Genomic DNA, 16,795 nt, shown 5'->3' with positions numbered 1-16,795 from the left:
GGTACCCTCCATGCTTGAGTCTGGTCAACTCAGCATTGCTTTGCTATGTGCCACATAAAAATACCTGAAGTGTCAATACCTGGTGTTGAACTGAGTTCTTGGGAAGCCATGTGAAGAGGCGTCGGAGGGAGTCCCAATTACTGTGAAATAAATTTATATCTACATACTGTCCTCACTTCAAAGCTCAACTCCCACTGAAGCCCATAGGATTGTTTGTACAAAGAAGCAGCGCAGAATACATCTTTATGTATATCTAAATCTGTTCCCTTTAGTACTATTATTTCTGCCCTTTATTTTTTTCCTTCCTTCCCCATCCTCTTTTCTGTTTGTCTCCCTTTTGCCTGTCACTGTGTTTCTTCTGGTCTTCCTCTCTGCATTTCCCTCCCTGCAGCAACTTCCAGTTCTTTCTCTACCTATTCAAGGGCTTCACTTCTACCCACTTCCCTATTCTGGCCAATAAAATGATCAGCAATGAAATAGTCAATGATGACGTTAAAGAGTTAGCATTGAGCTTTATAGTTTATATCTGAACTAAATTAACAGGGGGAGGGGAAATCATGCCTTCCAGACTCATTGTTTCTGGCTACCCACAGACCCAGGAAGACATGACTGCATTTACATTCACTTCACATTTGAGGGGCTACCTTCAAAACCTGAGGGGCTATAAACTTTTTAAAAAAAATAAAAGTTTAGATTTTGCATGATCTAATAATGTCATGCAGGTCACAACCACATCAACTGAGGCCAGATGTGGCCTATATGCTAGGTGTTTGATACTGTTTTGTAAATGGTGGGGAAGAGTGAGGAAGAGGTTACTATATAAGAGATATTAATACACCTATTTTACTCTGCTCTTTTGAAGCTACACCTGATTGCAAATAATTATAGACACAAAATATATTAATTTCCTGTTAACTTTTGGGGTTTAAATTATTTGTGCAGTGCCTAGCACAATGGAGCTGAAATCCCAATTAAGTTTGCTAAATGCTACTATAACACAAATAATGATCATAAATCTCCGGGAACCTTGTAACTGAAATACTACTGAGTCATATCCTGGTACAGGACCACTATCTGACCTACTGAGAAAAAACATGTTAAAATTAAAATACAAGTGCTCTTGAACTCCTGAGTAATGGCATTACTGTTACCTAGTCCACTCCACATGCAAGTCAGAAAGAAATGTAATCATAATACTTTATGAAACCTCTGCTGTCACTTCATTCCCCCATCCTGGATTCTCTAGTGTATCGAATCACTGAATTATGTTAAGAACATTTTCTGTGGTTTTGCACTTACCCTCTTGCTGGTCCTCCAACAGAAACCACCTGTAGAGGAAATGGCCCTCTCCCGCCACGTCCACGTCTGCTTCCAGCCCAGTGGCCGACGACAGTGCCAGCTATTTCAAGCTTCCCTCCCTGAGAAGGAATAGGTTGGACTCCTGCACATAAACGCAAAACCAAAAATTGTTCTTTACAATCATAAAATCAAAGTTATTAGTGAATGGAAAAATATGCTCTGTCAATCTTCATTACACAAAGAGCTTCCTTTTCTGATACTGTGAAACTAATTTTCATTATGTGGTTGTTTAAAGAAATTATAGCTAAAATTGGAGTCTAGAAGTCCTTTATTAAAATAAATGAATTAAAAAATAAATACTCGTATGTGACTACTTCAGTTTCAGTAATTCGAAAAAATGTTTAGATAGATACTGAGAGTCTGAAGGGAAATTTTGAAAAATATGTAAGGATTTTTTTTAAACAAGGTGATAGCATGAAGGTAACTGAGAAGGAATTATTTTTAGATTCTCTTGTCCTAGATTTACTATTGTACTTTCATCAGCATGATACACAAGAAAGGTCATTAAAAAATTACTAACATTGGACTATGTTATAGAAGTAGCATTTGAGTTGACTTAATTGTAAACACTACTTTTACCCTCCTTTTTTAATGACATAAGCAAAAACCTTAGTATCCAAAAAACAGAGAATATCAGTATCACTGACATTCAAAATTAGCATTTTTATACCTGTCTAGTGTCCTTAAAAGTTAATGCTAGATCAGGGCATAACGTATTTCCAGAAATCCAGGTGAGCACACTAGAGCTAGATGTTACTGGTAAGACCATCAGCAATGAAAGGGTTAAAAATGGCATTTATGCAGATGTAGTTAGTTTTTAAAAGGTTAATACGCTTAAAACTGACAGCCCTGGTTAAATGTAGATGGTTCATACTTCTCTATACAATTCTTTCAGCTTTAATTGTGTACTGTTTACACTGGCAAGATTATTTTTGCAATAGAGTGTTAGAAATATTTGCTTGTTTTTTTAAATAGAAGCATAGATACTAGAGAATACAGCTAGGTATATGGGAAACCTGTAGCCCAAGTAAGTAACTAGAAATCCATGAATTCCAGTGTCCCCTTTTACAGAAGAGAAAAACAATGGACAAAGAAATCTAAACACTTATATTAACTTAGGCCAGAAATCCAAACTGACATGAGGCACCAATGAAGGATGGATTAACAGTAACACAAATACAAGAACTTCTACGGTGTCACTTTTTCAAGATGCCTTTTTGCTCTCCAATTGTAGAAAATCTTTAACATACCCAAGCAAAGCTGAGCTTGTTATAACATATCCTAACATTATGAAGCACAAGACAGAATTTCTACTTAAATGTTAAAGCATTTTTATATTGGAACAAGAATGTAACAGGCAGACTGGCACCGAGACCACTTTGCCACAGGGACTTAGGGAAAAGATTCCGGTAGAGTACAGCAGTCAGTGAGTGAGTTCACAGCAACCCGAGAAGGTTCTAGAAGAGTGATAGCTGGAGACAGTTAGGGAGACAGGAAAACTGGCAGCCAGTGGAAAACCTGAGACCAGACTGTGAAGTGAAAGAAGCTGTTGCCAGAAGCTCTAAGAAAAGGGGTTTGGTATAATTACCGCCCTGAAACTTGCTAGTCCTGTTGTTGTCATTGCCAGAGAAGGCTCCGGAGTGTCCTGCTGCTGCTGCCACCCGGAAGGCCCGGTAAGCGCCTGTTGCTACTGTTTCCCCATAAGGGCCTCCAAAGCCACAGACTCCTGTTAGACCCAGGGTAAAGAAAGACAGGGGAAAAGCTGTGAGGGGGCTGGGTATATGGGAATTCCCTGAAAGATAAGCTGCTGTCATGTTCCTTTTAGAGCCACAGTGACTACTGCCATTCAACACATAAGGCAGGAGAAAGGCTGCTGGTTTAGCAGCCTGAGGGATTAGAGCCACATGGGAGCCCCACTGCCCAGACAGATCAGAGGCTGATGAAATGCAGGAGCAACTCACCACTAGTTAGAGGGTCCTATCCAGAGTAACTTCAATCTTGGCCTATGTGTTTCCTAGCCACTAAGTGTACCCCTTTATTTGGGTAGGAAATACACCTCTACCCCGATATAACGCAGTAAAACAGCGCTCTGGAGGACGGGGCTGCTTTACCTCGTTATATCCGAATTTGTGTTACCGCAAACGGTTCCTCTACGCACGCCCGTTACTTGCTGCAACCCTCCCTGGGGCCCCCCTCCCCAGCTCACCTCCACGCCACCTCCTCCCAGGAGCGTGCCGCAGCTCTGCTAATCCTCCCTCCCAGGCTTGCTGCGCCAATCAGCTGTTTGGCACGGCAAGCCTGGGAGGGATGAGAAGCGGAGCTGCGGCACGCTCCTGGGAGGAGGCAAAGCGGAGGTGAGTTGGGGCGGGGGTCTGCAGCAGGTAAGGGGCGGGGGGGGGGGTGCAGAGGAACCACTCTCTGCTCCAGCTCACCTCCGCTCCGCCTCCTCCTCCCATGAGCGCGCTGCAGCTCCGCTTCTCCCCCTTCCCTCCCAGGCTTGCCGCGTCAAACAGTTGATTGGCACGGCAAGCCTGGGAGGGAAAGGGGAGAAGCGGAGCTGCAGCGCGCTCATGGGAGGAGGTGGAATGGAGGTGAGCTGGGGCAGGGAGAGGGGGGGTCCCAGGGAGGGTCCAACAAGTAACAGAGGGTGCAGAGAAACTGCTCCCTGCTCATCTCCGCCTCCTCCCCTGAGCGTGCCGCCTCCGCTCCACTTCTCCTCCGCCCCCCCCCCCCCCCTCCAGGCTTGCCGGCTCAAACAGCTGATTGGCGCAGCAAGCCTGGAAAGGAGGGAGAAGCAGAGTGGCAGCGGCATGCTCAGGGAGGAGACGGAGGCAGAGCGGAGGTGAGCTGGGGCGGGGAGCGGTTCCTCTCCCTACCCTGATATAACGCGGCCTCACCTATAACACGGTGAAATTTTTTGGCTCCCAAGGACCGCATTATATCAGGGTAGAGGTGTATATTTGTGAATCTGGAGATCTGAACCTCCAATGCATAAGTTAACATCCTTACAAGTTTTGAGGCAACAAGCCTCCATGATAGCACTTGCCATACCAAAAAAACCCCAAACCCATAACTATTAAACTTCCTGACTATTAAATATACATTCATATGTAGCCCTTTGTGGGTGGGGCTACTGCTATGAGGAAGGGAAACAAATTGAGAATGGCATGATCATTCAGTCATCTCTTGTGCTTACTCTAGGACATGCCTCTGTTTAAATGCAAGTACCAAAATTAAATTTAAAAATTGGGTGGGGGCATTGTCTTCAGCCCCAACAGCTATCCTGTTCCTCTCATAAATTAAGCCATTCGTTCATACTCTACACTGGGGTCGGCAACCTTTCAGAAGTGGTGTGCCAAGTCTTCATTTATTCACTCTGATTTAAGGTTTTGTGTGCCAGTAATACATTTTAATGTTTTTAGAAGGTCTCTTTCTAGAAGTCTATAATATATAACTAAACTATTGTTGTATGTAAAGTAAATAAGGTTTTTAAAATGTTTAAGAAGCTTCATTTAAAATTAAATTAAAATGCAGAGCCCCCCGGACTGGTGGCCAGGACCTGGGCAGTGTGAGTGCCACTGAAAATCAGCTCACGTGCCGCCTTTGGCGCACGTACCATAGGTTGCCTACCCCTGCTCTACACTTACAAATGTGAACATTTTAAAGTAAGGCAGTTTTATCATTTGTACTTTTCCTATCCTCTTAGGTGGATTTACTCCTCTTTTTTCCTCTACATACAAACAATAGCCTCCAAGGCATTTTGCACTGGCACAGCTACTTACAATCTTGAAAGAAACAAATGGTATTACTACAGGCTCCTCAGTTACTAGGGCACAGCCAATAAAAATTATACTTCCAGCAACAGACACGCTGGACCATATTCTGACCATTTATTTTACTGCACTACTGCTATGAAGTTGGGTTGATGAATCAGAACACAATCTTGGAATGTGAATGACATGACAGTATTTATTTCATACTGATTTGAATCCATGTACATGTACTGTCAACCACTCACTTACCAGCAAAACCTCTCCCCCTGCCCTGAGGTGGTGGGACTGGCCCAAAGTGCCGAGGATACATAGAAGCTGGATAGAAAGGCATGGCAGGTGGAGGTGGGAAAGGGAGTGGATGATTCTGCCTGGAGAAATTTAATCCTTCTAGGATGCTCTGACGCATCTTTTCAACCTTGGCAGCCTGCTCAGCCTACAAGTAAACAAAAGTGCACAAATAAATGTTAAAATCTTGTATTTGTGCTATGCAACTTGTGTTTATCAACCTGACTGAGGGAATACTAAATGCAGACTGGTGTTGGGACACACCCATATTTCTTAATAAAGCTAGCTTTCAATGGATAAATCACAATTTGCTATAGTGAGTAACAATCTACTATCCACATTTCACTGATTCACAAGAAATCCCCATATTCAAGTTAATGTAGTAATCTACAATCAATTTTCCAAGTGTCAGAAACAAATACAGCCAAATGGTAGTCTTACCAACTCTTTTCTCTCTAGATCACCCAGGAAGTCAAAAAAGGGGATGAGCATTTATTATACTATGCACTCTACTGCAGTAAAATTAACTACCATGAGCAATCACTTGGTGATATTTTGTGATACTCGTACATTGTTTATTTTTTTAAAATCTGTTTTCTGTAAGAAATTAAGGGTTTTTGAGAATAGGTGTTGTAAGCCCGACTTCACTCTTTCCAATTCTCTGTCAAATATATCAGGTACTGGATTTTGTTTGTTTGTAAAAGCAATGTTAGCATAGCCCTTTCTGACAGCATTGCCATCTTGATGCAAAACAAAATGCTACTGCTGAGAAGGAACAGAGATAGCTGCCAGCTCTCCTTGATTTGCTCATTACTTTGAGAATGTACAAGATTTCAATTTCCGGATATGTATCTTACATATGTACGCATAATAGTCTTTTGATAATTTGAATTCATGTACATCCTCAAAGTAACTAGAAAATCCTTGAGTCTGTTTATTGAGATTACAGGACAGAGGAAAAAAGAAGTCATTCTACTTCCTTCAAAGTCTATTAAAATGCCATTTCTCCCCAAGAGGAGCCCTAATAATTAAGATCCATTTCCCATCCCCAAAGATATCTATATTCCAGATAGAAAGACCACACTCTCTTAAATCAACAATAACTGCCAGATAAACTGCATTAGATACTAAAGAAAATTCAGAACATATGAAAAAACTGCATTTCAGAAACTACCTACCTGACCATCACAGAGGTCAATGAGAGGAACTTTCTCCCGGCTTGCTTTGATGAGCTTGGTCTGGAACAGTTTCCCATCAAAATACATCCATGGACAGCAGTGCTCCCATGGGATTGGCTGTCCACAAGCATCATTTGCAAAGAGTGCCATATCCACACCACTCATAAACAAAGCAGACAGCTGAATTCCTCGGGGATCCAGATTCTCAATCTTTAAGGAAAATGAAATTTCGGTTGAACATACGGAAAGTATCAGATAGAATTCCAAGTTATTAATTTATGCCAATTATTTTCATGTCTATTTTGAAAGCAGAATTGTTAAGAGTCGGATTTTCAATAAGTGGACTTTTATTTGTGAGCAACTTTGTACACAAAACCACCTGTGTGTGCAGATACTGGAGTCTGCTACCTGTGCATCCAAAATTACAATGCTCAAGGAGGCTGGATTGTCACTCCTATAAAAATAAAGACACAAAGGCAGTAAAACCTTTGATGCCATACAAACACAAACAAACAAAGGAATTAAAATGACTAGATTTTTCAGTTATGGACCAGTGACAAATCTCACTACAAAGTCAGGGAGCCAGTGAAAATTTAAAGGAAATCCTATGAATCACCTAGAAATTAACGTTGTGTACTGCTGGGAATCTCTTACCTTTCTAACTATATATAGCAACTGTCTCTAGATCTAGGACAGAGGTAGGCAAACTACGGCCCGCAGACCCTCCTGTCCAGCCCCTGAGCTCCTGGCCCGGGAGGCTACCTCCCGGCCCCTCCCCTGCTGTTCCCCCTCCCCCACAGCCTGAGCTCCACTGCTGGCGCAATGCTCTGGGTGGTGGGGCTGCAAGCTTCTGGGGTAGTGCAGCTGCAGAGCCCGGTGGCGACGGCGTGGCTGGCTCCAGCCGGGCAGCATGGCTGTAGCACCACCAGCCACCAGTGCTCCAGGCAGCACGATAAGGGGGCAGGGAGTGGGGGGGGGGGGGGTTGGACAGAGGGCAGGGGATGGAAAGTGGGCGTGAGTGTGGATAGGGGTCGGGGTGGTCAGAGGGCGGGGAACGGGTTGAATGAGGGCAGGGGTCCTGGGTGGGCAGTCAGGAAAGAGAGGAAGGGTTGGATGGGGCGGCGGGGGACTGTCGGGCAGGGTTCCGGAGGCAGTTGGGACAGGGAGAAGGGGTGGTTGGATGGGGCAAGGGTTCCAGGGGGGCAGTCAGGAATGAGAGGAGGGGTTGGATGGGGAGGCGAGGGGCAGGCGGGGCAGGGGTTCCGGGGGCGGACAGGGACAGGGAGTGGTGGGTGGATAGGGGCGGGGTCACGCGGGGGGGTGCTGTCAGGGAACGGTGTGTGTGTGTGTGGGGGGGGGGGGGGTTGGATGGGGTAGGAGTCCCAGGGGGGAGGCGGATAAGGGGTGGGGGCCAAGCCACAACCTCCTCCCCTAACCGGCCCTCCATACAGTTTCTGGAACCCGATGCGACCCTCAGGCTAAAAAGTTTGCCCGCCCCTGATCTAGGAGCTCATGAGCTACTAAACCTTAATTTCACATCATTCTGATGAAGAGCTTGCTTTCCTATCACACGAATGTAAAATATGACATGATTTTTTGCGGCCATTGCGTTAAGCACTGCTAGAGAACTGCTTTAAAATCCATACAAAACCATTTAGTTGTAAGCTTGGCATTCGGCTTCCAAATGGCATAAATCAGTGGTTTTCAACGTTTTTCATTTGCGGACCCCCTACAAATTTTTTAATGCAAGTGCGGACCCCTTTGGAAATCCTAGACATAGTCTGTGGATCCCAATGGTCCGTGGACCCCAGTTCAAAAATCACTGGCATAAAGCACAAAATCTTCAACTCTAGTGATTACTGAGATATTTCTCACTAAAATCATGTTGGAAACAGCTAGGAAGAAAAACAAGAGTATCAAGAACAGTTTTTATGTCCAATGTGCCATGACCTACCAGTTCCAAAGCTAGAAATACTTTGGCAGACCACTACAAATACTTTCAGAACAAGTAAGTATTCTAAGGATTGCTCCCAGACCAGCACTCCAAAAGAAAACATTTGATTTCAAATAATGCAAATTTACATTTCATATTTTAATATTCATTCATGAGTCATGACAAGTAGATTAGCTACAGAAATGAGATTTAACGAAGAGAAGAATAAAAACTCATGTTTGTTGTAGTGTTATAGCTGTGTGGGTCCCAGGATATGAGACACACAAGGAAGATGAAGTTTAACCAATAAAAGATATTACCTCACCTACCTTATATCTCTAATAAAATTCATGCCAAAGTAAAACCCAAATGATGGTGGAAGAGGGAAGGGGTCATGTGACTGGAATAAGAGGAAGGCTGCCTTAAATATGCCCTGTGCTGATTTAATGATTGGTAGCAATCATATAATTTTTTAATTCTTTTCACAGTAGGACAAAGACAGCACTGTTCGCTTATGTTGTCAAGCAAGGATCTCCATTGTGAGATTTAAAGTAATGTTTCCATGCAACTGACAGTTGAGAAGCTGCTCTCTGACTTCGCCACATCCCTGGGAGAAAAGGTATATCTTCAAATAGCGTTGGGCTTGCTTAACTAGAAGTATTAAAAAGAGCTAGAAGTTAAGCGCAGGTTAAGAAATATCAATGCTATTCTTCTCCTCTCTTCTCCCAAAATGAAAAGAAATTAACGTTTCTTTTATTTCCTCTGTTGGTTGTAATTATTTGGACAGTCAAGTAGGTGACCCCCCCTCCCCATACACACTAAAGAAACTTTTTTGTTTAAAGAATAGAATTTTGAAGTTAGCACATAGATCAGAATCCAGCTTCCATTTACCTTTTTGTGATCTGATGTTAAAAGAAGTTGACAGTTAAGTCTACAACAAAAGCAATGTGCTGAACTCTACCATAATTTCCTGTTTAACAGAGTATGTCATTTGGTGATTGTGATTATGATTATCCATGTGTGAACAAGCCCCATACCACTCACCTGTAGTGTAATTCTAAACCCATTTTGATAGAAGTTACAGTAGTTTGAATTAGATTACAGTGGTTTCTAATGAAACTCTGAAAATACTCAGACTGCTATAAATTGCATTGGAGCTGAACTAGCCACTGGATTGAGGAAAGAGGAATAAAACCATCCTTGTCTCCCTCACTCCCTAGATCCTGTGCTAAGAACATCTCAGCTGAACCCCAAAGTTTGGGGCTTAAGTATAAAAATCTTACAAGGTGCACACTACAGTTCAGTGCTGCTTTAAGAGCACCCATAACATGTATTATATGCAGCTGATTACATAAATTTTTTAGACAGTCTTGGAACATGTTACAGCAAATAAAGGTTAAGAGATTTCCATGAAATTCTCTGATAATGTTTGCATTTAATATTGTTTAAACTGTAGATAGCAAAAAAATATTTTGATGTTTTCAATGTATATTCTGCGGTTTACTGCTGGAAACTCTCAGGAGTGCTCAACTTTAAGATTTCGTTTTTTAATGTTTCAGTTCTGAAACATTGAGTTTTCCCCCTCAGGCCCACTTCCATTGCAAAGGAATTTCTATTAGCTCTAGGTTGCCATCTTTGAAAAATTGTGTCAGCATCTGTAGAAATTGGGAAAGGCAGTCTTGTATCATTAGAAAAACAAATTTTATTAATGAAGAGTTGGAGCTGAAAGAATGCAGAATGAGTATGTGATAGTAAAATAACAGACTGATTGAGGGATAAGAGGAGATAATGGAAAGAAAATAAGGAGCATTTATTTTCGGTGCGTAAACAAGAGAACTCTTACTCCTGGGAGAATTCTGCGTCACTGCGTGTGCACGGAATTCATGTCCCCTGCAGATTTCTTTGCTTCCCCGCAGAAAAATGACTTTCTTACAAGGAAGCAAAGGGAAGAGCAAAAGCAGTTTCGCACCACTTCCTACCAGCGCAGGTACATTGTTTCAGGCATCCAGAGCAACTGGCGGAGAGGTAAATCACCGCAGGGCTGGGGACACCCCAGCCAGTGGCTCCTACCCTGAGCTGGGATCAGCTGCTAGTCCCGGCTGGGCAGGAGAGGACGGGACTTCCTCTTCCTCTGCAAGGAGTGGCTGAGGCTGTGTCAGACCCGCCCCCAGAAACCTCCTCCAGCTGCAGGAAGCTCACTGTCCTCCCCTGCTTCCTGCCCCCATTGCGCCTCAGCAGCAGGGGGAGGGGTCTCTGTACAGGGAGCTGCTCCCCCATCCGCCAAACCCCCATGCATCTGGACCTCCCATACCCTGACACCCCTGCCAAGCCTCACCCTGTACACCCAGAACCCCCCTAGCCCTCCATACCCAAAACCCACCCCATGGAGCCTCAATCCCTGCATCTGGAACCTCCTTGCACTCAGACCCTCTGCCTCTGGACCCCCACCCCGGCACGCAGGCCAACCCCACACTGAGCTCCCTGCATTCAAACCCCCACCCTGACAAGGCCCACTCCCTTGAGCCCCCACATCTAGACCCCCATGCCACTGACCCCCACCTAGCTGCACCCAGACCCACACCCACCAAGCCCCACTCCCTCAGCACCCAGCACCCTCTGCTGAGACCCCCACACCCAGACCCTTCCACTGAGCCCCAACCACCTTCACCAGGAAGCCCCTGCACCTGGAACCCCGTGCACTCCAAACAAGCCTTGGTGCATCCAGATCCCCCCACACCTAGACCCCCCCTCCAGAGCTGCCTGCACCCAGACTGTCCCACACAGAATCCTCTCCCCCCACACTGAGCCCCTCCACACTTGGACCCTGCCTGGTTGAGCCTGCCTTCCCCACAGCTGGTGCACCTGGCACAGAGGGACAGGGCCCCATGGTGTTTCTGGGGTAGGCCCAGGCCGTGAGCTGTGTCAGGGTTGGGTGCAGCCTCCCCACTGAATCCGTATCCTGGGGGCGGGGAGGCTGCAGAGTGATCTCCCATCTTTGTGCAGCCAGTGGCTTGTGCCATGCTGAAGCCTCTGCATTTATTTATTGACAAATAAAGCTTGCAGAATTTCACAGAATTAAAAAATATTGTGCACAAAATTTTTAATTTTTTGGCACAGAATGCCTTCAGGAGTAAACTCTGCCTGTTCAGTTGACACGTGAAGATGTCAATCCTTTCCTGGGAACATTTGCCATTAATTTTCAATAGTAATTAAATTGCTTTATCTTTCATGCACATAAATCAGAAATCTCCAAGATCACAAAAAGAGGATCCAAATCACTTTGCAGATATGCAGCTGTGTTCAAACCCACATGCTCCTTCTGTGCCTGACTTCAACAGAAAAAAAGCAGCAGCTGTGTGTGAAGACAGTAACAATGGAGCATTAAGTATTTCATTTGCAGTTACCAACAAGTATTATGGAAAAATTCCATACTAATCCTACACACAACCTAAAAATAAAACTTGTTGATGGAGAAAAAAAATTCTCCATCAACAAATACGTGACGTTTTAAGGTAAAATATCCTGTTTATCAGTGGCCTTGTCTCTGCCACTCATTCTTCTCAGAGACAAAACAATTTATTCTCCTCTGGGATTCTTCTGCTGGAACCTTTGTGTCCAGCAGTTTTCATAGTGGGGTTTCCGCCTCTACCCACTGAAATTGGAGACTGGGCAAGACTGTTTACTTTGTTAACACACACAAAACAAAATCTGCAGAGGACTTTATGTCTACATTGTTGGGTTATGAGAATGTGAGGAATGAAGACCAAGTTATTGCCTTGCAGATTTCCTCATATGACATATCCTACCTTTTGGCCATGAAGTTGCCATTTGAGTTTTCATCAATACCTACAAGTAAGGTTGCCCAGTTAGCTTTGTGAGACCCTGAGATACATGTCTTGATCCATCCTGCCACTGAGACTTTGTATGCCCCCCAGCCTGCTGCAGGATAAAGTACTTGTGTTGACTTCTGTAGGTCTCAGACATGTGCAAATATATTCTGATTGTACTTCTAAACATTTAGGGTATTTCACTCAAGGGATGTTCATGATTTGGACAAAAGCTCTCTATGTGTTTTCCTGGAGAGATGTGCACTGTCTCTCTGATGGTGCAAAAGATAGTTATCCTTTGGTCTGACTACTGAGTCAGCACCGTTAACCACCTTATCCTGAAGGAAGGTAACACACTGTAGTTGAATGGTTAAAACATTTATTTTAAGACTTTCCTTAACTGAATGTGAGAAACTGAGTGTGAGAAAATATGGAGACACTGATCTCAGCAACGGTCCTGAATGACTCAGTTCAGGCTCCACATGGGCAATTGTGAATGATGGGAGGACTTAGTGATGCTGCTTTCAGGAATCTGATATGTTGCTTTTTAGCAATCAGAGAAAAACTTCTGCAAATGATCTCATTCGCAATGGCGGAAACAGGTTTCTTGAGAGCTTTTGCTTTGAGAGCGACAGATGAGCAGTCCTGTAAGAACCCAGCATGTGCTCATTTTGGCTGACTGCATTCTGTCCTAGGTCTCATTATCTCCTTTCTTCTGGTAATTAAAAGCTTAAAGAGAAAGATGACAATGAAGAATCTCTCTTCCCTCATTTCCTTTTGGATATATATACTATATATATTTTTAATCTGGGCTTTTCAGGCATCCTTGGGCTGCAAGGATCCTGGAAAGTGATTTATTCTCTCCACCTGCTGAATAACAATCCAAATAATATTCTGATCGAGACTCAGGATTTTTTTTTTCTTTCGCATAATCGTTTATGGGATTTATTAGCTCTTTTATGCTTAAAATGTGGGATTCACTGGGGTCAACTGATTTGATTTTCTTGTATGCATCTCCTTATGCAACTTCTTTTTACGGCTGGATGATAGCCAGAGGATCCTTCCTGAAACGAGTGGGAGAAATAGGAGATGGCTTCTTAAAGATGATATCTGACTTGCTTAAAGGATCAGACAGAGAATACACAGCTGGGGGCTAGCAGTAAACACAGGCAGGTAAGGCTCTGACAAGATATAGCCTGCTTGACACCATAGGAAAACATACAGACAATGCATGATCTCTGCAGCATTCCCACTGGCTGGATCCTGGTGGCAGGAGGAAACACAATGCATCTACCTGTCTGACCCTAGATAGTTGAAATCTAGGTGAGCTGCATTGCTCCAGCTACTAGGGAGAGCAATGTCATGGGCTGCTGCTTCTCCCTGCTCTCTGCAGTGTCTTCAAACTGTGGATCTCAACTTGGGGAAAAAAGATGTTTTTGCTATCTGCCCATTCAGTTCAGTACAGCACATGCTCATGCACTGGCTTGGAGCAATCACCTTCAAGTCACTGTAGGAAGACACAGTCCTCTCTGGCTTGGTTGGGCTCTACTTCTTATACTGGGGACTCTGTTAGACTACATACAACTATTCCTTTAGTGTGAGGCCACAGAAGTGGAACGCTTCCTGTTCCTTCTCCCATCGGCCATCTTCCAACAACATAAAGAAGACTGAGTGGGTTGCTTCAGGTCACCAACTCCCTGCCCCATGCTAAAGCTTTCTTTCGTTTTAATTTAGCAGAGTGCTGGATGGGCTCAAGATCCATCTGTCTGTTACAAATACAGGACTAAACCCTGCCATTTTCTCCATTCTGGGGCACAGAATTCTGGATAGGGGTTCTAAGAAGGTGCCACTGTGAAGACAGATCGACATACAAAGGTCCCTCCCATGCCCTAACTCCCTCCCCACACCCACACCTGTACCCCAACCCCCTGCTCCAGGTCGGAACCCCCTCCCGCACCCTAACTCCCTCCCAGACTCCACACAACCACCCGCATCCCAACACCCTACCCCAGCCTTGAGCCCCCTCCTGCAACCAATGTCCCTCCCAGAGCCTGCACCCCAAACCTCCTCCCGCACTCCAACCCCCTGCCCCAGCCCTGAGCCCGCTCCCGCACTCCAAACCCCTTGGCCCCAGCCCGGAGCCCCCTCCTGCACCCCAAACTCCCCAGCTCCACCCCAGAGCTTGCACCTCCAGCTGGAGCCCTCACCCCCTCCCACACCCCAATCCCCTGCCCCAGTCCGGAGACCCCTTCCACACCCTGAACCCCTCATTTCTGGCCGCATCCCCAAGCCTAGGGGAAGCCACAAGCCTCTGCCCTCTGCGGGGCTGGAGATGTGAGCGCCAGCTCACCTTGCTGCGGAGTAAAGCCCCGAGCCTCCGCGCCCCCACCCCCGCAGGGCTGTGTGTGGTCTGCAACTCATTTTTTCTGTGGGTCAGTGGCCCTGATAGAAAAAAAGGTCCCCACCCCTGGGTTAGCTAGTTATGTTTACTTCATAATATATAATTGTATCTAGAAAGATAAGTATCTCTGCTAAAGTCTTTTAAAAGTATGCAAGTTAATATTTATGGAACGCAATCAATGCTGGAAGACTGCTTCCCCCACCTCTTTATTTATGCTTTTAAGTCTACATAAACTTCTGTGTTTTTCCACCCAAAATAACTGCTACAAGGATCTTTTGACCCTAAACAAAGAAATCTATTTATTTAAATCAGCCAGATGATGATTCAAGAGCAACCTCACAAGAAGGAAAATAGAGCTGTCTTCAGAAACAGATTTCTGGTTTAAGCTTTCAAAGGGCTATCATAAAATAGTAAGAATAAAATCTCACCAACCCCCCCCGCCCATCAAATTTTATTTTCATAATATAAACAATACACTACAACTGAGTGAGTACCAGTCTTTGCTGCACTTAAAGTTTGCATTTCGCATACTAAGTGACCTATATACATTGAAGGGACACACCAGATTTTTAAAGATATTTAGGCGTTATGGTGCTCAGTGTTGCAACACCGGATTTAGGAGCCTAAAATCGCATTGACTTTCACGTGCCTAAATCCTTTTTGAAAATGAGAAATAGGCTCCTAAACTGATTAGACATTGTCACTTCCCAGTGCCTTTTTTCTTCTTCATCTTTCTATCAGGATGTTTACTACTTCTAAGAATTGAATAAGCGATGGAAAGAATACTTTAAAGAGCTGTACAATATTCAGAACACAGGAGATTAAATGATCCTGGAGAAGCTTCCCAGCACAAACAAGTCACAGTGGATACCTAAATCACCTTTAAAAAACTGGGCCTTAATGCTTAATGTCTTTAGAGAAAAACATCACTTGCTCAATGTTAATATTATGGATTAGTTGGGAGTAGATTTCTCTAATGAAGGAAGTTAGATTAAGAATTACCTTAAGTTCCTGTAGCTGGTCAGGTTCATAGAGTTTTGGAGACAACGCTTGAGAAAGGAAAGCATCAAGTTCCTGGCGACGAAGTATACGGATCCCTGGCCACTGCACCATATACCTACAGCAAAAGCAAACAAAGAACAGTTACTAACCTTTCTGTAACTGCTGTTCTTCGCAATATGTTGCATATGTCCATTCCATGTAGGTGTCTGTGGACTCCAATGCACAGTTGGAGAGTTTTTATCCTTAGCAGTTACTGTCAGGACGGCCTGAGTGCCCTCTGCGGTCTTGCGCACATTACGCAGGCATAAAGGACTGAGCCACCCCAGGATCCCCTCAGCTCCTTCCTACCGGAATGACTCTGATAGAAATGGGAAGGAGGGCAATGTGACGTTGCACTCTATATGATTTTATGAAAATATGCTAGTGAGTATGAATATAATGTAAAAGACGGTTACTCACCGTTGTAACTGTTGTTCTTCGAGATGTGTTGCTCATATCCATTCCATTAGGTGTGTGCGCGCGCCGCATGCACGATCGTCGGAGAATTTTCTACCCTAGCAACACCGGCGGGTCGGCTGTGGAGCCCCCTAGAGTGGCGCCTTCATGGCGCTGAATATATACCCCAGCCGACCCGGCACCCCCTCAGTTCCTTCTTGCCGGCTACTCCGACAGTGGGGAAGGGGGGCGGGTTTGGAATGGATATGAGCAACACATCTCGAAGAACAACAGTTACAACGGTGAGTAACCGTCTTTTCTTCTTCGAGTGCTTGCTCATATCCATTCCATTAGGTGACTCCCAAGCCCAACTTAGGTGGTGGGGTCGGAGTGAGACATTGCTGTGTGCAAAACCGCTGATCCGAATGCAGCATCGTCCCTGGACTGCTGCACTAGTGCATAGTGAGCTGTAAACGTGTGGACTGATGACTAAACCGCCGCTCTACAAATGTCCTGGATCGGAACTTGCGCCAGGAAAGCAGTCGAGGAAGCTTGGGCCCTCGTGGAGTGAGCGGTGAGGTGCGGTGCTGAGACACCTGCCA

General features: G+C 44.7%; 1 protein-coding gene across 2 annotated transcripts in view; it reads right to left on the bottom strand.

Annotated features, from left to right (window-relative positions):
- Positions 1-16,795, bottom strand: part of FAM120A (family with sequence similarity 120A) — a 131,030-nt gene that overhangs the window by 11,723 nt on the left and 102,512 nt on the right. For both annotated transcript variants that reach the window (XM_054034177.1, XM_054034176.1), the window contains exons 12-16: positions 15,759-15,873; positions 6,596-6,805; positions 5,382-5,565; positions 2,948-3,085; positions 1,300-1,441 (exon numbers count right to left, since the gene is read on the bottom strand). In XM_054034177.1, coding sequence (XP_053890152.1) covers positions 1,300-1,441; positions 2,948-3,085; positions 5,382-5,565; positions 6,596-6,805; positions 15,759-15,873 — 789 coding nt within the window. The remainder of the gene's footprint in view (positions 1-1,299; positions 1,442-2,947; positions 3,086-5,381; positions 5,566-6,595; positions 6,806-15,758; positions 15,874-16,795) is intronic.

The sequence above is a fragment of the Malaclemys terrapin genome, chromosome 7 (assembly GCF_027887155.1).
Source record: "Malaclemys terrapin pileata isolate rMalTer1 chromosome 7, rMalTer1.hap1, whole genome shotgun sequence".
Classification (NCBI taxonomy): domain Eukaryota; kingdom Metazoa; phylum Chordata; order Testudines; family Emydidae; genus Malaclemys; species Malaclemys terrapin.
The sequence above is the reverse complement of the archived record's forward strand: the minus strand, read 5'-3'. Positions and strand labels throughout refer to the sequence as shown.